This window comes from Haliotis rubra, unplaced genomic scaffold, assembly GCF_003918875.1.
Source record: "Haliotis rubra isolate DU_JTF1 unplaced genomic scaffold, ASM391887v1 Scf378, whole genome shotgun sequence".
NCBI lineage: Eukaryota > Metazoa > Mollusca > Gastropoda > Lepetellida > Haliotidae > Haliotis > Haliotis rubra.
In genome coordinates this window covers 911,784-937,553 of record NW_025767055.1, presented here as the reverse complement: position 1 = coordinate 937,553, position 25,770 = coordinate 911,784, and the positions used below count along the sequence as shown (strand labels likewise).

General features: G+C 42.5%; 1 protein-coding gene across 1 annotated transcript in view; it reads right to left on the bottom strand.

Moving 5' to 3' along the window:
• Positions 1 to 610: 610 nt before the first annotated feature.
• LOC124286178 (mothers against decapentaplegic homolog 6-like) overlaps positions 611 to 25,770 on the bottom strand; it is a 39,065-nt gene continuing 13,905 nt past the window's right edge. Inside the window, exon 4 of the mRNA XM_046722527.1 lies at positions 611 to 4,564. Coding sequence (XP_046578483.1) covers positions 4,032 to 4,564 — 533 coding nt within the window. The 3' untranslated portion in view covers positions 611 to 4,031. The remainder of the gene's footprint in view (positions 4,565 to 25,770) is intronic.

The window sequence follows — 25,770 nt, the reverse complement described above, 5'->3', positions numbered from 1 at the left end:
GACTCAAGAAACCCACAGTCATTGTTGGAAGTCTCGATCAGGTAGTCCATCGGGGGAGCACTGGGTGGGAGGGGTGTGTATCTCACATCATGTATAATCACCTTACGCATACACGTAAATCCTTTAGTCATATTCTCAGGATGTTTTGTGACGGATATTCTCGGGTAAATCAGTCTGTCATTCTCAGGTAAATCTGTGTCAGTAAATCAGGTACAACTATGTCATATCCTCGGGTAAATCAGTGTCACATTCCTAGGCAAATCAGTTTCTTAGGTGCAACTATGTCATATTCCCAGGTAAATCAGTCTGTCATATTCTCAGGTAAACCATTCTGTCATATTCCCAGGTAAATCAGTCTGTCATATTCTCAGGTAAACCATACTGTCATATTCCCAGGTAAATCAGTTTCTCGTATTGTCTGGTTCAGACTCGATTATTTACAGACCGCCGCCATATAGCTGGAATAATGCTGAGTGTGGCGTAAAACTAAACTCACTCACTCACTACAAAATACAACACCCCAACCCACACCGTATTCACTTCTCTGAGGACATCAGTACTGCACACCACCATCACGTAACAATTCTAATGGACATCATAAAACCTCTTGAAATCCTCTTTTGTTTATTCTAAAGCAACCCTTATTGGAAATCACCGTAACAATTTCCCTTGAAATATCAAAAGTTGAACGAACTCACAAGTATCTAACATTTTCAAGGGGGAAGTATGCCAAAACTATATGACAGCTCGTACAGCTCATAAAATAATACAAACTTTTGTTCCAATCATGACCAACCAACTCTCACGTTTAACTCATTATGAAATATCTGATTTCAAAATGTACATATTTATGGAGAGATAATGAAAACACAAGCTGTATACAGTATCCACCTACATTGACCAACAACATGTTTGCGTGTACTTCAGCAAGAACCTACGTCAGCCTGGAGCAGGTCCTAGAGTTAATCCCGGTAGATCAAGAGCCTCGTAAACTGCAGGAGACATCAAATCCTGCTCAGTCACCTTCTCATATTGTCCTATTTGCATTTACGTTTCACAATCCCTGCTATCCAGTGACACTGTGAGTCGCGAGTTTCATCTGAGCATGTCCCAATACGCCGACAGAAGATATAGATTTGCTCAAGTGGCTGGCTCAAGCACGGCCGACATCTCGCTATGTTACCATCACTGCTTAATTATTCTGAAAATCTGTCATTTTGGAGAGAAGATACAACCTGCCTGATAATCTGCTGTGTTAGACTTCAAACTGCTTTAGACTGATCTCATTATGAGTGGCCTCCTTAGACACAGCTTCATCAAACATTCATCTTACACCAGTATACACTGATTAAATTCATCATCACATTCATCTGAAATTCGGATTGATCTACTGTTGCGCATTATACCCTACAACCGACATAGCTACATCATATTATATATTAATATACATTCTTGACCTGCACTGATCAACCTACTTCTCAGCACCTGCTCCACACCCCTTCTTGTCCCTGACCTGAGTGAGTGAGTGATTTGGGTTTTACATCACTTTTAGCAATATTCCAGCAATACCATGGCGGGGACACCAGAAATGTGCTTCACAAATCGTATCCATGTGGGGAATTGAACGTGGGCCTTCCGCGAGATGAGCGAACGCTTTAACCACTATGCTACCCCACTGCCCCAACTACAAATGAACCTGTCACCCCTAGATTTTCCTGTTGTCTTATCCTCACCCCAGTCCCACTGTTGTCACGTCACCCGTATCCAAGTCCCACTGTCTTCATGTCACCCTTATCCAAGTCCCACTGTCGTCATGTCACCCGTATCCAAGTCACACTGTTGTCTCGTCACCCGTATCCAAATCCCACTGTCGTCACGTCACCCGTATCCAAGTCACACTGTCGTGATGTCACCCATATCCAAGTCCCACTGTCGTCATGTCACCCCCACTAAGCCCCGCACTCCTCGCCTCTGTGTCAGTGACACCCTGAACAGGGTTAATTGTCCCATATCGTGAGATGCATCCTGACAATGAGGTTAACACAGCCAGGTACTCAAAACAGTGACCAGCCCAACCAACCTCTGTCCTCCTCTACACCAGGATTTCCTTAACAATATTTAACCATTTCCTTTCTGTTATATGCAGGTAATATTATGAAAAACTCTTTTAATTAATCATTTAGTTTCAGCATTACTTCAGGTTAAGGAGTTTACATCGAATCTAGTCTTCTATATAGTAAATGTTCCAGTATTGCCTTGGCCACCAGAGCCTGGAGGTAGCCGACCCAGTGTTGTGTAACACGTCTGTGAGAGGGAGACAGTCATCTACACAAGGCACACACCATGCACCAACAACATCAAACTCGTAACAGTTGCTTTGTACAATGTACAAAATAAAGAAACAATTTTCAAAATTTCAAATTCATTTAAACAGTTGTATCAAATCATTTCAAATTTGGACACTTTCAGCCACAACTTGTAGAGCGCCCCCCATGCTGGTGCCCTGGGGTGACAGGCAGACTGCCCCACCCCAGGGCTTGCCGTGTGTGTGAGGTAACAAACATATAACATAGCAGTAACAGAACATGACGACGTCGGCTAATGAGGTAGATTCATATTAAAATGCTGCTAAAACATCAACAAACAGCCGAGTCAAGACTACAGGGAACATATTTGTCAGGAACATTGCAGAATTTAGCAATAAAACTCCATTGGGAAATTCTAATCTTCAAGCATCTTCATGACAACAATGACTTGAAGTCAGTTTTCTTGTAACAACTTTTGAAAATGGACCTGTCAAATGGTTGAAAATGGACCTGTCAAATGGGTATCATCTAAAACTCTTAACACAACAGATGTAAAACAAATGTCAAAACAAAACAAAGCCTGATGTTAAAATCTTACCAAGTCTTGAATCGGCTGCTTGTGAGAGTTAAAAATACTTGCACATTGTCTCAGGTAGCGTTCCCATGGCAACAAAAACATTCTGTTACCATGGCAACCCTCAAACATAAAACTTCATTACGAAGTGTAGTAGAGCTGAAGAGGGCATAATTGAATTACACAACTCGTGTTGACAAAGAATTGCACACCAGTGGTCTTGGCACAACATTCCCACAATTCCATATCTATTTTGTATTTCAACAGGACAAAAAGTGCCAAATGCATTGCACTTCTGATGTCATAAATTACATGATAAAAATGTTTGGACCATATGTACAGACACGTATGCACAGGCACATGGTATGCTTATATAAAATATTTATAACTGGGCTCATTTGTTTTGCCCTCCATTCACGTACCATTTCACAGGTTATGGACCACTTCAGGCCCAGTTAATTTGATTTCTGCATATATACATATTTCATATAGGTATGTATGTAGGTAGTTCAGTATTCAAGGGAGGTAACTAGTATTTTCTTTTCCTGCTTCCGCCTGGGCATCTGTTATTGCATGATGGGAAATATTCACGATTTATAACACGGCCAGTTGACTTGTTTTCTGCATAGCGAGATGTACGTGACCTTGACATTGACAAAGAAGGCACTTTGTTTGGAAATGAGGCTGGCGTCATCGGCCCGATCCACGCCCACCTCTGCACCATCATTTTATGCAGGTTTTTTCCGAATACTTAAATCGTGGGCAAATCCCAGTTTTCCACTTCTGACCCTGTCTAAGAACAGAGCCACACTGAAATGCTAACAATAATCCAGTAAGCAGTACGTTAGACCCGTTTCTTTCCGAAGACCCCAAGTGGGGCCGCCATTTTGGTATCATGCTATGGGACGCAGCTTGGAGGACCTCAGCCATGGAGGGTCCGATAGGACCAGATGAGGTATCAGGTCCTCCAGGTGGGGAGGACTGAAAGCCGAGGCCCATACAAGCACCATCCCATGCACAATCATCACAAGCCTCCCCTCGAGCAGTAGCTTCTGAACCCCTGGGTGGAAGGGGAGGGGGGACACTTTTGGTTTGAATGCCCAGAGTTGTGACGCAATTCCAAGACCTTGCGGTCCCAATCCCAGCCACTATCACCTGTTAATGTTTAAAAGTATTTCCACCCAACATGGGCATGAAGTCACAAACTGGCGGGAGTAGCACGGGCCCCATCCCTTGGCAAAACTTATCCGAATTGAGCTTGGGTCGTAAGGCCCATCGTACTGCAGAGGGTCTCGAGTTCGTTCCAACGTCTCTGCCTCATCATAGTCGAAGATTTTGATTGAATATCCTGGCATGACTTTCCGCACCACTAACATCCGTGAATTGGGAAGTTCCAGCGTTGGGGAGTTGACAAAGATCGGGAAGAGGGAGCGGTTATACACCCACACACCGTCCCCCTCCTGACTGAGGATAATACCAAACCCTATCTTCTCTCGAGTCCGTCGCACAGATTCTAAGTTGGAGTCTTGTTGTAGTATCTCCAGGCACATGCCGTCTCCGTGTGGCAGAACTTGAAAGATGCTAATGCTGGGTTCGAATACTGTGAAGAGTCGGCCGACGCGCTGCCGCTGCTCCCAGTAGGCGATGTTGCACCAGTGTGGACCGCTCATGGCATTGACGCTGTCTGAAACACAAAGCCTCACAGTTAGTTACATCAAACAGCATTTGCCATAATGACTAGGAACTACTGCATGTGAATGTGGAAATGGAGAAGAAGAAGAGAAGTGAGTGATGAAATAACAGTCATACAGTCACAAAGGGAATAAGGATACAGCTGAGTGAGTGAGTGAGTGAGTGGAGTGAGTGAGTGAGTGAGTGAGTGAGTGAGTGGGTGGGTGAGTGAGTGAGTGGAGTGAGTAAATGAGTGAGTGAGTGGGTGGGTGAATGAGTGAATGTGTGAGTGAGGTAGAAAACCAATCTGGGAGAGGGTAAATTTCTATGCTGTTTTTAGCAATATATGAAACATTACAGTAGAGGTATTCTTAGTCTCAAACCAGACTACGGCAGGAAAGTGAACACCGAAACAACTGGATAGCGAATAGTGTGAATTTAGGTAAGTCAATAATGTGAAACAACAAGAAAATTAACAGTGAAATAACAGGAAAATTAACAGTGAAATAACAGGAACGTGAATAGTGAATCAACTAGAGAGTGAATTGTCAAACAACAGGACAGTGAATAGTGAAAAAAACGGACAGTGAAATGTGAATCAACTTGAGAGTGAATTGTGAAACAACTAGAAAGTGAATAGTGAAACAACAACAAACAATATGTAATAACAAGTATGAGAAGATTGTTAGACTACCACGCCAGTGTATTTCCGACTACTGACAGTCGGCCATACAACAGCAACAACACATCCACTGACGTGACGTCACTGTATGGAATACAGAGTCTACGCTCTATCTTCCCTTCCCCAGATTTAACATCTCTACCCTCACTTGTTTTGTGCACACTCTTGTCAACTTCAACAAACTTCCTGCACATCAAATTTTGTAGTTTTTTCACCAAATCAAAAATATGTAAAACAACTACATAAACACTTTTGTTCCTGCATGAGTTTGCTAACAATATGAGTTGTGGTAATATTGTGTGAGTTGTATGGTAACTGTTCAGCCCATCTAGCTATCATAGATCGATCAAGGCCAGTTCAACCTGAGGTGCTTTCAAACTTGAAAGTTACAACATTTCCTGGATGAGATCGTAACACCTAGTAATCACACATTCTTGTGAAGAACAGAAAACACAGGCTCCGAAATTCTCCAACAAACAGACAATGTATGAATCATTTTCTGGTACACAGAGTTAGAACACTCAAGTTAAACAAGCAGCATCTTCAACGAGTAACAGCTCTATCAAAAATATATTTTTCACACAATTAAAATAACACACGTATAAATAAATCCTCATTCTTCCACACTACAAAAGTTCAGATCATGTTAATGAAAATAAGCCCGCTTGTGTTATAATGAGGGAGAGGAACGTGTCCCAGCACCCACGCTATAAGAGGGCGACATAAGGGAAGAGAAGAGTGATAGCTAGGCGACAGAGAGGCACCAGTCTGCAATAGGGTCTAGCGCTATCAGTGAATTTGAGACAGGGAACCTCAATGCTAGCTCTACTCCTAAAAGCCACAACGCTTATCACTCCCTGCCCATCGCAAGGAGCAACTCATGATGAATGTATACCTCAAGCCGGGTCTATTTGAGGAATGTGCAGGAGGGCCAACATAACAGCTGCCAGCCAAACCACCAAAGTCTATATCTCCTTAAAATATTTTCCTTGTATATCATAAATATATGATTTGCTGGATCTCGAATAATAGGTTTGGTATAAATTTGAAGAGAGTATTGGTGGTTTGGGTGGTGTGCTTGTTGAGGCCTGCGACCTGTCCGCCCTCGCGGAGGTTGGAGTGGATCGGCCCGGGGAGCCACAGATCTGTGTATTCCCCAGCAGGCTGAGAGCATGGGCCCCAGTATGTGTGCTATTTTCAACCTTTTGCCGATCCAATGTTAAAACTCACAATTAAACTCACGACAAACTTACAAGGCTTTTTCTGGGAAGAGTTCTTTGGTAGTCCCAAATCTCAGGTTTAAACATTACCACACTGTTTTTCACACCTCACTTTCATATTGTTGACTCGCTCATTAGAGAGTGGGTGATTTCCTTCATTTCTAGCATGGTCAACGTTTAATTGTTTATTTGAACAGGGGCATATCTGAATGATTCTTCAACTCCTCCATGCCCGTTTGCCCACATGTTTGTTGTTGTTTCGCGTTGATAGTAACATTCCGTCTGGAGCATCGACCAGAGCATCACACAAATCATATCTGTGCCGAGTGTATACCTTCAATAATTTCTTTCATGCTAACAACCGTGACTACAGTTCAAACATGACTGTGTTATTAAACACGTAACTTTTTCAAGCAAACAATGAATTATTTCCAGATAATCGGTAGGTTTGTTAGAGGGCTAGGATTTGTGTCTAGGCCGACCGTATCCGTACATTGATAAGAAATAAAATATATGCCGCTGTAGCGCCATATTGTAAAGGTGAAAGCCATTGTGCAGTTAATGACGTGTATAATAACGAGGACCGGCAATGCACATATTGTGGATTCACACTGTACACAGAACACTGTCTCCAGCAGGTCTATATGGCGGGCTACAAACACAGGCATCATCTAGTTACGACACAGACATGTGTCGTCAGTGTGAACCAGTTTTAACAGGACTGTGAGGCCATGTGTCGTCAGTGTAAACCAGTTGTGACTGTGCGGCCATGCAGGACTGTGCGACCATGTGTCGTCAGTGTGAACCAGTTATAACAGGACTGTGAGGCCATGTGTCGTCAGTGTGAACCAGTTATAACAGGACTGTGAGGCCATGTGTCGTCAGTGTGAACCAGTTGTAACAGGACTGTGAGGCCATGTGTCGTCAGTGTGAACCAGTTGTAACAGGACTGTGCAGCCATGTGTCGTCGCCAGTGCGAACCAGTTGTGTCGCTGTGTGTGAACCAGTGTGAACCAGTTGTAACAGGACTGTGAGGCCATGTGTCGTCAGTGTGAACCAGTTGTGAACAGGACTGTGAGGCCATGTGTCGTCAGTGTGAACCAGTTGTAACAGGACTGTGAGGCCATGTGTCGTCAGTGTGAACCAGTTGTGAAACAGGACTGTGAGGCCATGTGTCGTCAGTGTTCAACCAGTTGTAACAGGCCATGTGAAACCAGTTGTGAAACAGGACTGTGAACCATGTGTCGTCAGTGTGAACCAGTTGTGACACAGGACTGTGAGGCCATGTGTCGTCAGTGTGAACCAGTTATGAAACAGGACTGTGAGGCCATGTGTCGTGTGAACCAGTTGTGTGTGAGGCCATGTTCAGTGTCGAATCCAGTCGTACACAGGACTGTGAGGCCATGTGTCGGTCAGTGTGAACCAGTTATGACACAGGACTGTGAGGCCATGTGTCGCCAGTGTGAACCAGCTATAACAGGACACAGTGTCGCCAGTGTGACACAGTGTGAACCAATTGTGAAACAGGACTGTGAGGCCATGTGTCGTCAGTGTGAACCAGTTGTGAAACAGGACTGTGAAGCTATACTAGGGCTGCAACGAATACATTATGTGGCGAATAAGATACGTATCATGAATGTTGGGTAATGAATACGAATAATTATTCACGAATACAATATTGTAGTTAAGTGATTGATGCACAATATGGAATGCCCATGTTGACAGTTTTGATTTGTCACAGCAATAACCAGTGATCTCGTGACACTCAAATTTGGTATGTAATAGTTATAGATGACAGTACCATGTGCGGCCTTGGCAAACTAACATGACTTGCGCTACTGCAAGGCTAGTACATATTCAATTGTTGCATATTTCACTTTCCAAAAGTACACAAGGGTTCAAGTAAAACATGTTCCCTTAAAAAAAATCGCGAAATATTCGTTAATATTCAGTTCTGGTGACCATGAATAACGAACTGAATTCATGAAGGGCTACAGTTCGATTCACCAAATATGCGAGTGAATCATTACAGCCTTAAGCTATACCATTACTGTGGACCCATTATGACACAGGACTGTGGGCCCTGTGTTGTCAAATACATGATGTATTGTCATCAGTGACCAGTCAAAGTCACACCTAAAGTACCGTTAATTAGCTACCTGTTTCCCACTGTTAACCCCTGATAAATCTTCAGCCATGATTGTCAGCTCACATCATCTAATACCAAATGAACCACATTCTGACAGAATCTCCTGAACATTCTCCAGCAAAGGATACAGAATCCCCAGTCATATTCCCTCCGCCACTATGACCCACCGTCCAGTTCATCTGATATCGCCCTCGTGGGCAGGCAAGCAAATTAAGTCTCCGACAGAGACACTCCTTAGACAGGCTCCACAACATCTAAACAAAGGACAGCCATGATGGGGTTTGAACAAGGGGGTCGGCTGTAGAAACATATTATAAAACTGCCTATGTGGAGAACCTGAAGCTGACCTGGAGACTCACTGAGTCCCTGTCTAGACCCTGTGATTGCTAGATGACTGCAGTCCTAGCATTAGTCAACATAATTACACACACCCCCCACCCACCTCTCCTTGTCATCTATAGGCAATCTCACGATATGCCTTACAAGCTTTATACACCATGTCAATGTGATGATGATCCAATACTGGCCTTACAAGCTTGCTATGTACTGGCACGTTTATACACCATGTCAATGTGATGACCCAATACTGGCCTTACAGGCTTTATATACCATGTCAATGTGATGACCCAATACTGGCCTTACAGGCTTTATATACCATGTCAATGTGATGACCCAATACTGGCCTTACAAGCTTTATATACCATGTCAGTGTGATGACCCAATACTGGCCTTACAAGCTTTATACACCATGTCAATGTGATGACCCAATCTTGAGTGTCTTTCTATGAATTTCTTTGAGTGGCATTTTAGAAGTTGGAAGACAGATAGAACAAGTATATATGGATGACAACTTCTTTTATTCTAGAGCATGACGTTTCGACACAGGTTCTTGTATCGTTTATATATCACCTGTTCTCTCCCTGTACCATTCTCCCTTAAAACAATACAAGAACCTGTATCGAAACGTTGTGCTCTAGAATAAAAGAAGTTGTCATCCATATATACTTGTTCTATCTGTCTTTCTATGAAGAAATCCCAGCCCTCAGGATCTTAACTCCCATTCTTTAATAAAGACTAAGATTGTGCAGCAGGTCCTGAACCTCACAGACCTTCCACGATACATTAATGTATCATGTGATGACTGAGAATTGCTTACACCACTGTACCTCAAGGTAATTCAAAGTTTTGTCATCAGATAAACGAGATATTAACCAGAAATTATTCTCCACTCTGGAGCATATCAACTTCCTGGTGTATAACCATATCAACCTGACCATAGCACTCTAAATTCATTTCCTCACAGACAAATAAAATCGTGCACAAAACATAAGTGGAAAATTGGTTCCAAATTGATCTATACACATTGAGAAGGTCTGTTTACTCATCATATAGTACTGTGTGTATTTTAAAGCAAACTACTCCTGGGTGCCGTTGTACAAAACAACCTTAGCACTAAGACTCCCTTAAGTCTATGTTAAGGTATGGTAGTTACAGTCACCTTAGCTCTAAGATGACTTTGTACAACAGCACCCTGTTCCGTCTAGGGCAATGATAAAGTACAGTTTGTACAGCGAGAGTACATTCAACAGTCTATGGTTCGAGATAGGTGTGCAATACAGTTTAAATATTCTCTATCATCATTTTGTCAACAGGGACATTGGTTTATGACCCGCGACAACCTTGCAGTCAATTCATATGCTTCTATATGTAAAGGACCCTGTTAATAACTATCTGACAAGTAAGCCAGACCTGTCCCAACCAAATGGAGGCCAACTTTTAACCTTGGAAGGTTAGCTCACTCTATACTACAAGCGACAACAATGTTAAGAGAGAAAAAAGAGGGTGACATTGGCGCCTTATGCATAGAGCGGACTCTCTCAAGCTATTTAGGTGAGAGTCTTTGCTTTCACACTCACATGAAAGGAGACTGCGCCGGCAACAAAGGTCTTTTCGACTCGTTGTCGCTTGAACAACAATAAGCAATGTAGGGGAGTCTCACTGTAAACATAGGCAGAAAGGCAGCAGGAAGGTAGTATATTTTGAAGGAGAAATTGTCAATGTCCAAGTCAAGAGCAGAAAGATACATCTATAGGATTGATCCCGCACTAAGTACACAGCGTCGGAGATGGAACAAAACATATCAACAGGTTACGCCATCTGCAAGCTCCACACACTGTCAGGCGCTGGTTCCTTCAACACTTCAGTACGGAGCTCAACACAGCACTGTGTGTGGTATAACGATTTACACATACCCAGTATATTGTATTGTAAGCTCCCTGCACCATCAAAAGGATGCACTCTGCAGTAATAACTAACTACCCATTGATACTGAAAGTGAGGGCAATGATCTAGTAACTGCCATTCCACACAGAAAGTTAGACTCCACAGCAGCTTTATGCGTGTTAATGGTCGAAAGATATAAAACCCACACTGTTACATTAGGATGACTGCACTATGAGTGCATAGGGGCCTACATGACACACATCACTACAACTGACGAAACAGCCTCAACTAACGTTTAGTCCCTGAATGTATATAATGTTGAGAGTAACAAATAAACAAAGAAAGAATCTGGCCCACTTTTAGAACAAACAGGGTTCGCCACTCATTTGTTCCAGCTAGTATTAGATGCATTAACAACAAATTCTGTGAATGACTTGTCTTTTAATTGTCCAAATTCTATTCAATATCTGTTTGTGTACTAAATTGATGTATTTATATCCTGATTATTTCATGATTACCAATTGCAATGTTATGTATGGCTGCTTTATGAATGAAAAACTGGAGAACGTATGATGCAAAACAAATTTCCCTTGGGACAATAAAGAATTATCTTATCTTATCTTATCTTATTTAAATTGAAAAGGTGCCCCAGTGAGTTAGGAGATTCAGAACCTGGGAAATCTAGACTTGCTTCATTCAGGGCTTTAGCATTGCAGGGAGGGCAAGGCTGTAGGGGAAATAATGTGGTTCAGGGACTGTGTGACTGACTAGGAGGGCTAGGCTGTAGGGGAAATAATGTGGTTCAGGGACTGTGTGACTGACTAGGAGGGCTAGGCTGTAGGGGAAATAATGTGGTTCAGGGACTGTGTGACTGACTAGGAGGGCTAGGCTGTAGGGGAGAGGAAATAATGTGGTTCAGGGACTGTGTGACTGACTAGGAGGGCTAGGCTGTAGGGGAAATAATGTGGTTCAGGGACTGTGTGACTGACTAGGAAAGCTAGGCTGTAGAGGAAATAATGTGGTTCAGGGACTGTGTGACTGACTAGAAACAGCCTAGTGGTTATTATACACATCTCTAGTATGGCCTCATACAGGTGTTGGCCATTTCTTTTGCAAATACTTATAAATACAGCAATTATAACAGCATCTGGGTTAGGGTTATTGAACACTTAAATTTGTCACATGTTCATTTCAAGTATTTTATGAAACATATTTACCATGAAGCACCTTTAAACTGGCATCCAGCATTCAATAGCATACCAACAGCTTGACACATTTTACCCATTTGATGAATCAAACCTATTTGTCTTCCTAATTTGTGAATTATTCAACCACTAACCGATGGCCCCTTTAAGATTGAGAAGGAAATGACAAGAGTAGAATCACTCTCAATTTCATACAACATTGTCATATTGTGAAAATGACAGAATCTGGCTTGTGTTATGAATAAGTGGAGCAAAAAAATCACCACCATGACCTTTCAAGTCAACAGTCAGTTGACCTCGCAGTAATAGCCCAATACAGTTCGTTCTTGCTAGAAGCCGAACAAAAGGTCACAAGAGAAACCATTAAATTGAATTGTTCAAATTCCTCATCATATTTCACCGCAATGTGATCTCTCGTGTGTAATGCAATTTACATGCTATAAACATGTGTTTTGAAAGATATTTCTTTTCAAATCCCAAATAATCAATCAATGTTTCACTTTGATTTTTCATAATTCAATCTGTGATGCAAAATTTTAGTATTTTTTCCTGCTTGGTGAAGACGTTACAATGACAGTGCTCTATATCATAACGTGGTAAACTCACAGGGGATGGTAATTTCACACAAACTTGCACAACTGCAGGTTTGCTGGCTGTTGGTGAAATCCCTGACGAGTCCACTTGTCTACTGAACTAGCAGTCAAACCTAATTGTTCACATTAATCACTTATTTTCGAACTGATACCGACATGTTAAAACCAAAGAACGCTGCTAGTATCATCCACAGAAAAGACACACTTCTCCCAGTTCAGAGCAAATCTGAGATTACTTGGTTGGAAGTTTTTGCCTACATGTAATCAGTACAGCAAGAGACCACAATTACCTCTCCCTAACTTGTAATCATGGAAGACAATGTTCTGCCTCTTGTAGGAAAAAACAACAAAAGTATTGCTTGCTGTGATAGTGGGAGCCACGCTGGCAGACAGGAGGTGTGGCAGCTCTTCACGTCCCTGTCACAGTAATGTAATAAGTAAACTGTACATGATTGCCGGTCATACTCCAGCCATCAGGGTCGGTGGTCACGACAACCACTCCATCAACCCTACTTCCACTGGCGTACACAACGGTACTTAAAGTATCCCGCCAGCTAGCCTCCAGCACAATATTCTCACATAGTAGCTTAGCTGTGATCAAATTGTTCTCAAGTGAATCAGAATAAATAAGAAATAGTAAATGAAAATTGTGTAGTATCCCTTAATTACTGATGCTACTACTGCTCCAAGCAATAATACAACAGCAGCAGCAGCAGGGCACCTGTCTGTTCCCATCCCCCATCACAATACAACCCTCTCCATCATTGTACAGATCGGTTAAAGGGACCTCTGCCATACAACCCCTACCCTGCTGCAGCCCTGTTAAGGACCTCTGCCATACAACCCCCACCCTGCTGCAGCCCTGTTAAGGACCTATGTTATACAACCCCTACCCTGCTGCAGCCCTGTTAAGGACCTATGTTATACAACCCCTACCCTGCTGCAGCCCTGTTAAGGACCTATGTTATACAACCCCTACCCTGCTGCAGCCCTGTTAAGGACCTATGTTATACAACCCCTACCCTGCTGCAGCCCTGTTAAGGACCTATGTTATACAACCCCTACCCTGCTGCAGCCCTGTTAAGGACCTAAGTTATACAACCCACCCTGCTGCAGCCCTGACCTATGTTATACAGCCCCCTGTTAAGAGACCTATGTTATACAACCCATACCCTGCTACAGCCCTGTTAAGAGACCTATGTTATACAACCCCTGCCCTGCTACAGCCCTGTTAAGAGACCTATGTTATACAACCCCCACCCTGTTACAGCCCTGTTAAGAGATCTATGCTACATACACATGCTGACACAACCCCACGAACAGCATTTCAATAACTTTGCCAAGCCTTCAATATTTCAAAGCTAAGACCCAGGCTAAAATGTCTTTTAACTTGCTCCATTACAGAGCTAAATTTGTCTTTGACATTTTGGAAAACATTCTTTCTCGGCAAACTGTTCAAATATTATGACCAGTTCGATGAACAAATAGAGGGTAACGTTTTTCAAAGTCACATGGGCCATTTTTCAAAGCGGCTAGCTGTGCTAGGGGCTAGTGTGTTTCATCTCGGGGTAATATCACGTCTACACCTCCACTTCCGCAGGCCCCTTCCCTCCAGTTGGACCCACTGCATCCGCCTTGAAATCCTCCTCAAATACATCCCAAGTAGCGCAAACACTCGCCTTTTCCTCCACTCTCTTGTGATTGGACAAAAGAAAAGCCCAAGTTCGACTTTGACTCAAAATGGCCGCAACTGTTTGCCAATTTCTGTGGAAGAGGATTTAAGGTTGATCTCCTAACTGTAATTGCCAAAATGACACTAAACAGTGTTGCGTATATTCAAACACTCACTAGAGCAAGTTCCAGTATATTTTGGGAGGCATATCACATAGTGTACTACATGCAGAACGATGACTGAGGTGGACAGTGCTAATGAAAGAGGCCATTAATGGAAGCAGCACGTTGACTGCTGTTCAGACAGATGGCATCTGGACCTACTTGTTGTCCTGACAACATTCGCAACATCTGATCAGCAAAACATTTCCTTCAAGGAAAACAAAGGCTCACACACACTGGTATTGAAACACACTAGCATTGAAGCATTGAAGCACACCAGCATTGAAGCACACTGCCATTGAAACACTAGCATTGAAGCATTGAAACACATTAGCATTGAAGCACACTGTCATTGAAGCAATGAAACACTAGCATTGAAGCATTGAAACAGTAGCATTGGAACACACCAGCATTGAAGCACTGAAACACACCAGCATTAAAGCAATGAAACACACAAGCATTAAAGCAATGAAACACACCTGCATTGAAGCACTGAAACACATTAGCATTGAAACAAGGAAACACACCAGCATTTGCAACACACAAGCATTAGACTGAGGGTAGTGTCAGGGACTCTAACACAATAGCTTTATAAAGAGGCATCTGTTCCTATGTGACAGTTCCAGCTTGCACACTAGCCTTATAACGAAGCATGTGTTCCCATGTGGCTGGGCCAGGTAGCCCACAAGCCTTATAATAAGGTATAGGCAGCATGCCCATGGACTACATGTTGGGGGACTTCAATGAATAATATCTGGTGATGATCTGTGCTGTCATGTCAACCACAAAGGCAAAGCCTGTGTGAAGATAGGTGCAACTTGACGAGGGTAACCGATCTCACGGGCTACACCTGAGAGAAGCTATGGTCAAGTAGCCCTCCCTGCTCCAACATGGGTTTAGCTCAGTGGGTACTGGGTTGTAACCAGCCATTATGTCACAGCTATATCACAGCTCTACCTGTACAGTATATCTCATATCTCCCTACACATGTACTTCACAGAGCGCTGATGTGAAAACTATGCTATGATGTATCTGTATACAGTGGGTACATAATCCCTTGATGGATGAGTTAGTAAGCGAGTTAAGTTTTGTGCCGCACTCAGCTATATGGCGGCGAATCCCTTGATGGACTCCCTTAGAAGGCAACTGCACAAAATCTCTGAGCCAAACAAGTTTTCATTACTTAAAGGAACAGCCCCCTTTGTTCATGTCACCACATTACCTGTGAGTGTGACTCTACAGAAGACGGTGCAGTACCAGCATCAGCCCCTCAATTAAGTATTTGTGGAGAGTTATACAACGGAACAGGGGTTCAAATATTTTTTAAAAAGCCACTTGCCACAGGGCAAGTGACTTTAAGAAAGTAACTTGTCCTGACTAATTTTCCACTTGCCCTGATTTTATGACATAATTATGATGATGTAATTATGAAAGAAGAAATCAACATGGTATTTGATGTTAATGTTTACTGGACTATTTTTTTGAAAAGTGATAAATAGCAAAGAAAGATAACTCTACTTTATTATCATTGCGAAATTTAATAGCTACATTTTGAGCAGATATGAAATTAAATCCAAGTTTATTTGCAGTTTGAAACCATAAGTGGAAATTATCTAGTAGCCCACGGACAAGTAAGATACCATTATTTGATTGCCCGAAATGAAAACTGACTTGTCCCGGGCGTTGGGCGATGGGATTTTTGAACCCCTGCGGAAGGTTTAGCACATTGCTGGATGGCAACAAAACTTATGGACTGGATAAACTCCGATGTCAGCAGTTCATTTAACTACATGCTGCTGGTACTCCCAGAATTACTTTTCTTCAGCCCATACAATAAAAATAATTTGTACCTTCTTTCCATTTTATGCATACAGTACACAATATTTGCCGCAATGGCAACCCTTTCAGTTAGTTCAGATTGGTTTGGTTGTTGTTTAACGTCACACTCAGCAAGAATTCCGTTTAATACTTCTTCTAAATATGATAGTATTGAGATTATTTAAAATAATTGAGACCCAAAAATTACTCCCCAAGTACACATGTATAGTAAGGAGGTGGTCTTCTGTCGTTCTGTCCTGTAAAAAACTGTGGTTGGTGGTGAAAATTGTCACTTTACTCAGGCTCTCATTCATGTTGTATGAAAGCAGTGTAACTAGCTGCCAACACAACACTGAGACGTGGTGTCCTCACCTACCACAGCGGACACACAATATAATGTACCCGTACTGCCGACAAGGGCTGGCCAGCTTCCACTCATAGTCCCACTCATAGAAACAACCACTACTTGCTGCTGTTTCCATTCTGTGAATGAATACAATCAGCAGCTCAACAACCCTACAAAAACAATAGCCTCTCCTAATATTTTTGCTTGTATTGTGTTAATATGAAGAAAAAAGAAGAGTCCATTCTATGAGAGGGTAAGCAGGTGAACAATGGTGGCACGCTTGGCCACCTCTTGCCAATGAGCTGCATGAAAGGCCGAGTGAATCAATTTGAAGATCCTTACATGTAATTCATTCACATTTTATCATCGATCTGGCAGTGGAGCTACAGCACCGAGACCCATGCTCTGTAATCATTAAATACACCAGCATTCCCTAGCCAGGAAGCGACCCTACCTGCCGGCAACGCTTTCTTTAGTGTGTCCTACAAGTTGCTTAAACTTAATACAAACGTCACATTCAAAAATGCCTGGCACACAGTTGAGGTCCGGTTGCAGATCAATACTAAATGTTCGTGATGCCCAAGTTTTGAGCTTAAAAAGACAAGCAATGTAATCACACGAAGCTGAAAGTCTCTGATGATAGGTAATTTGAAATATTTCCTCTCGGGAGGGTTAAATCTTCAGATCTAAGCAATCTCATTAAAACTGCAGCAACAGTACGCTATAAATGTCCATTTAAGTTACGAAGGTTCACTTTCCCATCACGCAATCTTTACAAAAGACACTGATTGACTTGGGTCTTCAGAACTCATGGTGATCCTACAGGCCATGCTGCAATAAACATTAATTGGCCAACCCGTTATGAACTTTCTAAAACAAGCCCCAGTGTATAACAGACTGTACATACATACAGATAGATGGCCCTATCACTCCGCGGCTCCATCGGGCCATACCAGCACATTACCACACCTTATACACAGGCAATTCCGGCCCGTCACTCATCGGCATTTCAAGAATTTGATTAAGGTCCCGTTATTTTTCGTTATGCTTAATAATTTCTCGTTAGCACCACAAACCTTAGAACAGATTAGGGGCCTGATCCATGAAATAAAAGCTAAACATTTGGTGGAAAAAGTTCGCAATTTTTCTTGGGTGGTTGTCTACACTGTAGAGAGTGTTTATTCTATCCGACTTGATACGAAATGGAAAAGAAAATAGCTAAGGAGATAAGATTTGTGGTAGACATGATAGCGGGAGCTGGAAGTTGGGCTCCCAGCCACACAAGGCATCCTTCTTCTTCCCCTCAATGAAGCTTTGTTGATGCAACACGGGTTTCTTCCCATTTCTCCCTCCTTTGTGACTGCAAGGACGAGTCTACACCACACATCGCTTCTCATTACACACAAGATAATATTCTGGCATCCCATTTTAAGTACTTAAGACTGAATACTGAGTGTGAAAAAGCATGTTGGCAGGAGATAAGCCACATAACCCTTGATAACCACAAGGAATATCGCACTCCTAGGTAAGGGTTACCACCATCAGTGTCCGAGAATATACACCTTCAGATAACTTCCATATTCCTACATGATGTATGTAGGAATATAGAAGTTATCTGAAGTCTTTACACAATGACAAAACAGCAGAAAAACAGATTTATTTATTTATTTATCAGACTTCCACAATTTGACTTATTTATTCTGTAAAAAATCATTTTTATTCAAATATTTGTAAATTAGAAGAATTTCCTTTTTTTAACCTTCATCATGCTTTGGTTCAGTGTGTTGTGTTTTGAGTGACAGCTCCCCATAATAGGCCATGCACATGACAAAACTATCACAAAGTGTCACATCAAAATTGAGGCTGTTCACTGCACTATGTCACAAAGAAAATCAATCATATTGCATATCTCCATGATGCTTGTATAATTACGCATAATTCTTGCCTACAGTAACTAGTACGGAAGTCACTGTAGCCCTACTGTCAGTTTTGGCAAGTACTGTCAAATTACAAGAAATCGCCTCTTCACTTCGTCTCCATAGCTTGAGCGAGCAGTCGTAACCTTCAAAAAGCAAACTCATTTTTTGCCATCATTTACAAAGAGCTTACCGCGAGACTGGTGGCTGTGGCCAAGTCAACACGGTGTAGAAAGATGGGGCAGGGGTGTCGCTGGTCAACTTCCCATCCCCCTCAACACCACGTACACAACAACGTCGCCACTTGCTTTACACTACTTAATGAGGAGACTCGTAGCCTGTACAACGTTCTAGGCCCCAGCTGTCAGGATCACATCAAGAATCAGGATGTCGTCATGTCGATGTAATCACACATGGTATAGTCTAGTGGTGTTCCAATAATTGAAATAATCGAAGATTGGTCGCAGTGACCAAAAAAACAAACTTCGCAAATGCAATTGCAGTTTCGAAATAAAACAACAACAAAACAGAGAACCACAAGGTTTTTTCTTTAAACTTAGGCCAGACCAATTTTATTTCTTGTTTTACGGATCCGACAGTCGTATTTTGTCAAGAATAAGAAAAAAAATATAAATAAATTTTCCCCTCTCAAAAATAAGGTAAACTACTTTTAGCATTTAAAAGGAATATTACTTTGACTGGTGATCCTTATTTTTTATTTTTTTCCCTCCTGCCTTTAGGTTTTCTGAGGACAAAAATCTGTAAAACAAGAAATAAAATTGGTCTGGCCTTATCTGCAATAACAACCTGAATAGAAAAATCTGAAAAATGATGCCAACCAATTTGTTTTGATGATTGCTTGTTGGTAATGAATCAATCATCAATTCCCAACACTAGTATTGTCAACATATTGGCACACACACTCCTGAACGTGTTACAGTCATTACCTAAACAAATGTCACTAAGTCTGTTCCATAACCCACCCACCTCCAAACTGACCAAGGAATCATTATTTTCTTATGGTCAAAAAGTGTTTTTCCTAGATGAAACAAAGGTTCTCATTCCAGATACAGATAATTAGGCTTTAAAATTTTAAAAATTAATTAACTAAGAATATTTATAGTGCACCTTTCCAGGCTTCATATCCTGCTCAAAGTACAATCTGAATATAATTACCCCGGATAACCGAAGCTGCTTGTGAGGCGCCAGAACATTAATAGTCACATGACTATTCCCACCAGATACCCATGTTCTGTTTTTAGCCATAAACTTTCCAATTTTACAAGAATATCTACCTTGACCCTTGAACCAATAAGCACTGAACTAAGTTGTGCTCTCTGAAGCAGGCCCCTTGTCAGATGTATGGAGCCCTGTGGAGCCCTGTGGAGCCCTGTGGAGCGATCGGCTACAGAAAGCACTGCTTTCATACACAATCCCAAACAGGTGTTACTGTAGCAACTCCCTAGCGTTTATCAAAGCCCATTATGACAACCAGCCCGTGTTAGTGCTGGGGTTGTCTCCCCTGAGGACTTTGGGGGAGTGCAGTGTCCAAGGAACAAAGTGCCAGAAAACATGGAAGTAGTAATTACGGAGAGAAAGCAGCAGCAGGACATTTGGTTCTCCTTGCTCAAGTCCCAGTGATCCCCCAGCTCCACACACACCAGCACCTTCACCAGTGCCATTACAGCAGAACTCTAACCTGGTGATCAACTGGTGCAAGATGATTTGGTGTTGAAGGCGATTTGGTATGTTGTAAATGTGCCATGTTTAGGTCCCAGATTCATCAGAAATATTCAAACTCTGGAATAAACCAACACACTTATTCAGGCCACTGTTGTACATTATAGAGCCATGAGATTAATGCGATCTGAAGAGAGAAATGGCCAAACAGTTTAAACTGGCTTTCATTTCAACTAACAATACAGATAGCAACAAAATTATTTTGCCTTCTGAAGAATGACTTCATTACAATTGACATGAGTGTGTATGTTTCAGCCTATCTCAGCTCCACCCTCCCATCTGTGTGTGCCTGTTGTGCAGTGGTCGACCAGACGCCGTCCTTCATGATCCCCCTAGCCTACCAGATCTCTCCAGGTCAACCCGGCTATCTGTTGCTTGTCCCTTTATGCCTGAAATTATATCTTGATGTATTTACAATAGCTGTGTAAATTTCCCTATCCATGAAGGAGCTTAGCAACCACCGAGTTGGAAGCCATAAACCTCTCTGTGTTGGGAGACATGGGGCAATCTGGTACACTGCCACGACACTACAGGCCCTCCACTGCCATGACACTACAGGCACTCCACTGACATGACACTACCAGCACTCCACTGCCACATACTACAGACACTCCACTGCCACGACGCTACCAGCGCTCCACTGCCACGACGCTACCAGCACTCCACTGCACGGCTTCCACGCTCCACTCCACTGCCACGACGCTACCAGCACTCCACTGTCACGCACGCCCATACCACTACAGCACTCCACTGCCACGCTTACCACTCCCGGCTTCACTGCCATGACACTACAGGCACTCTACTGCCTCAACACTACAGGCACTCCACTGCCACGACACTACCAGCACTCCACTGCCACACACTACAGGCTTCCACTGCCACTCACACGACACTACAGGCACTCTACTGCCTGCCTCAACACTACAGGCACTCCACTGCCACACACACGACACTACAGGCACTCCACTGCCACAACACTACAGGCCTTCCACTACCATGACACTACAGGCAATCCACTGTCACGACACTACAGGCAATCCACTGCCATGACACTACAGGCGCTCCACTGCCATGACACTACAGGCACTCCACTGCCACAACGCTACAGGAACTCCACTGCCAAGACACTACCGGCACTCCACTGCCATGACACTACAGGCACTCCACTGCCACGACACTACAGGCCCTCCACTGCCACGACGCTACAGGCACTCTACTGCCACGACACTACAGTCAGTGCTGCCCTGCTGCTATGCAACAGATGCTTCACTAGCTCTACACTACACTGATGAGGAACTAGTCAGTCACAGGTATATCAAAACTTGTGGTAAAAAAACAGCCCATCACTGATAATCCAGTCACAATATTGACCCCACCTTCTCAAGTGATCAGAGATCCTTCAGACAAGAACCAACCCCCAACTGATGATACGTACAAGATACAGGATTGTGTTTTCCCTATGAGCATGGGTGGTCAAAGCTGAAGAAACCCCTATTTCTGAACCTCCGTTTCTCTGTTTCCTTTGATGTGTACCATAACCAAGTTTTGTATGGCTTGTGTGGGTTTTACTGCTGACTGACAAATGAAAACACAACCATAAAAGTGACTTTTACTTTGCCAGTGATACACATCCACTATGTGCGGACCACAGTACACAGTGACCACAGCTCAACCTGGGGACGGATACCTCGTAAATTGGCGGTAGTCAGGCACACAACATGCACGATCATATTCTTATCATTATTGTTCAAAGCTTCATATCATGTGTCCTGGTAATCAAAATGGGTAATGAATTGTTTGATGAGCAAAGAAGAGCGTCTAAGTAGGAGCTGACAGGAAGACTGACGCCAGCCAACAGGTCCGTACTAAGAGACTTGTGATGTCAAAATACAGTTGCCTACATTTATGTGTCTGTATGCACTAAGTTCCCCACTTTCTATTTCATCAGGCATACCCATGACAAACACATCCTTGACATCAACAGAACTGAATCAACTGGTATCAGAGGGTATCTGCATCTACATGAAATATTTGAAATCAAACAGGCATTTAAGAGGAAGTCTAAAACATCAAGCAAAACGTTATCCAAAATGTATTTTTCTTGAGGTAGCAGAGATGCGGACCCTGAATCAAATGAAAGTGGAGTCATGCCTTGATAAAAGCAATTCCCCAGCCCTGAAGGTGTGAGTTGGGGGGTGAGTGTGAGAGAGTTTGATGGTAGGGGTCTGGGGGACCTCCCCTATGGAAATCTTTAGATTTAGCCTGGACATATGCAATCTCTGGGCATACTTAACCAGATATTTCCTAACTCAAATCAACAAATTACAAAAATTCTTTCAAACATTATAAATTTATAAACATATTTGTATTTTCTAAAATATTGGAGTTTTTATAGACAAATCGGAGTGTGGATTTTGTATTTGAAAATCAGAGTAACTCCTCCAAAATAGGAGTGGTTGGCATCTCTGAGGTAGGAGTCGGACATTAGTGAGAGAGGTTTTAGATAGTAGTGACGGTATCATGGAATCTTCTCTAGCTTCAATTCTACTACCTCCGTATCAGGCCTTCCATAAAGCAGGTATAGCCCACATTTGGAGGAGCAATTCCCGGCTGCACATAGATCTCTCCGGTGCTGTCTGTGTGATAAGCTTGGAGTGGAAGTCTCCAGCCACAAAGATATGATGGCCCCCATACCCCTTGTACAGGCAAATAGTGTATCACTCAGCAACAAGACAATAACAGCATAAATCTAAGGTTATGGCCTGTCAATCTCTTCTCTTGACCATGCCATGTTGGATTCCATGTAAATCTCAATAACTTGGCACCAACTGGGTGAGTGAAGGTGTTGGTGAATGAGTGAGTGAGTTTTAGCCAAAGACTCTGCCCCTCCAACCATGAAGCAGACTAACTGCTGTTGTCCTTGCTGAGTATGACGCTACACCAAATCACTGACCGAGATATTCCTGTTACCATCTTGGAATCATCTGTCCCACCTCTTGCACGCAGGGGGCAGTTGGGTAGCATAGTCGTTAAAGCTTTGCTCATAACGCCGAAGACAGGTTCGATTCCCCACATGGGTACAATGTGTCAAGCCCATTCCTGGTGTCCCCCGCCGTGATATTGATGGAATATTGCCAAAAGTGGCTAAACCATACTCACTCAATCTTGCACACAGAGCCGTCAACTGCTGTCCATAGACCAACACTTAGTCTCTGAATACCCAATTGCGCAGATCGATGCTCATGCTGTTGATCACTGGATTGTCCAGTCCAGACTCGATTATTTACAGACTTCCGCCATATGGCTGGACTATTGCTAAGTGTGGCATAAAATTAAACTCACTCACTCACTAGTCTCTGAATATATATATTTTTTATTGTAACAAATAAACCCATTTAGATTGGAAAGGAGCCCCAGGTTTGCTTGATATAGGGCTTTAGCATTGCAGGGAGGGCTAGGCTGTAGGGGAAATACTGTGTTCAGGGGCTGTGAGACAGACTACTGCAGTCCTCTACAACATGACCTCCTGTCCCTCTAGTGTCATCAGAAACCTTCACAAACTCAGCTAACATACTTCACAAGTACTTGATACCTTGCCCTCATAAACATATTTCCCTTATCAGAACTTTCCCCATTTTCCACTGTTCAGTCATAGAAACCTAAGTGGAGTGATTGAGTGGGTTTAGTTTACGCCGCACTCAGCAATATTCCAGCTATATGGCAGCGGTCTGTAAATAATCGAGTCTGGACCAGACAATCCAGTGATCAACATCATGAGCGTCGATCTGCGCAATTGGGAACCGATGACATATGTCAACCAAGTCAGCGAGCCCGACTACCCAATCCCGTTAGTCGCCTCTTACGACAAGCATGGGTTACTGAAGGCACATTCTAACCCGGCCCTTCACGGGTAAACCTAAGTGGATCAGATCAGCCTTATCAAGCTGAAGAAAGCTAACACTGCTTCCACTACACCACCGATGTTACTCCCACTGCTGCTGCTGCTGCTGCAGTGTTGATGGGGGAGGGGATCTGTGGGCTGACAGTGGTTTAGCCTGATCCATGGGACACATGCATTACTTGTCTAACCACATGTAAGTCATCCAATAGGTTCACCAAAGTTTGCCATGACGAAGAAAACCTGTGTATTTGATACATAAACTATCTCAAATACACAGTGAATTTAGAAGCTTGCGTCATTGTTGACGCAATGCTACTGGACCCCTAGTTCAGATAATCTAAACTTCAAAAACTAAATGTTTGAAAGCTTAGTTAACCGCTCAGTGCTGACAAAATACCTGACCTGCCTTACCTTACCTTGTTTTTTGTCGTTATTAAACAATCACACTTGATGCATTAACAGGGGTTCAAAAATCCCATCGCCCGACGCCCGGGACAAGTCAGTTTTCATTTCGGGCAATCAAATAATGGTATCTTACTTGTCCGTGGGCTACTAGATAATTTCCACTAATGGTTTCAAACCGCAAATAAACTTGGATTTAATTTCATGTCTGCGCAAAATGTAGCTATTACATTTCGCAATGATAATAAAGTAGAGTTATCTTTCTTTGCTATTTATCACTTTTCAATAAATAGTCCAGTAAACATTAACATCAAATACCATGTTGATTTCTTCTTTCATAATTACATCATCATAATTATGTCATAAAATCAGGGCAAGTGGAAAATTAGTCCGGACAAGTAACTTTCTTAAAGTCACTTGCCCTGTGGCAAGTGGCTCTTTAAAATAATCTTGAACCCCTGATTAATGAAAGTTCCAAACTGAAGTTGACTCCCAAATACATGTCCATGACTCCCTCTCATGATGACTCCTAAATGTTTATGTCTTGGGCAAACACTGGCTCACATTGATTTCTTAACCACTACTGCTATTTTACACTGTTGTGGCTTAAAGGTTGGTCAGAACATCTAGGAAATGCTTTTGTAATAATAAAAATTTGTAAAACATTATCTATGTTGTTGTTGCAATATGTATATGTACACTATTTCTTGATTCAGTTATTCTAAGGTGAACTAGAATGTCAGATCCAAAGTTGATCAAATCATGAAAAGCTAATATCACTAAGCTAAAATTGGAAAAAGTGTTAATATGTTTCTATTTTGTAACAAGTCGTATTTCTCTCAGACCTACCGCTCTGTAACTAGATCTGAACATAAGACATGCAAATCTGCTCCTACAACCCATCAATGGTCCTCCCTAAACAGAAATAATGGCTGAATGATATATTTCCTCAACCCCCTCCAAGACGATGGAGGCGGCAATGTCTCCCAGTGGAAACAAGCAACTTACAGTATCACAAGCCAAACAAACAGGTGCCCATGTAGAAGGTTTACCGTATACAAGAATGCGAGATCATTGTGAGGTTATCCCACAGACAAAAGACACAATAACTAAGACTTAAGAATGTGTCTCTAATTTCATTAGGAGGGGAGAGTCTGATATGGGCATGCTGCTGACCTACTTAAAACACAA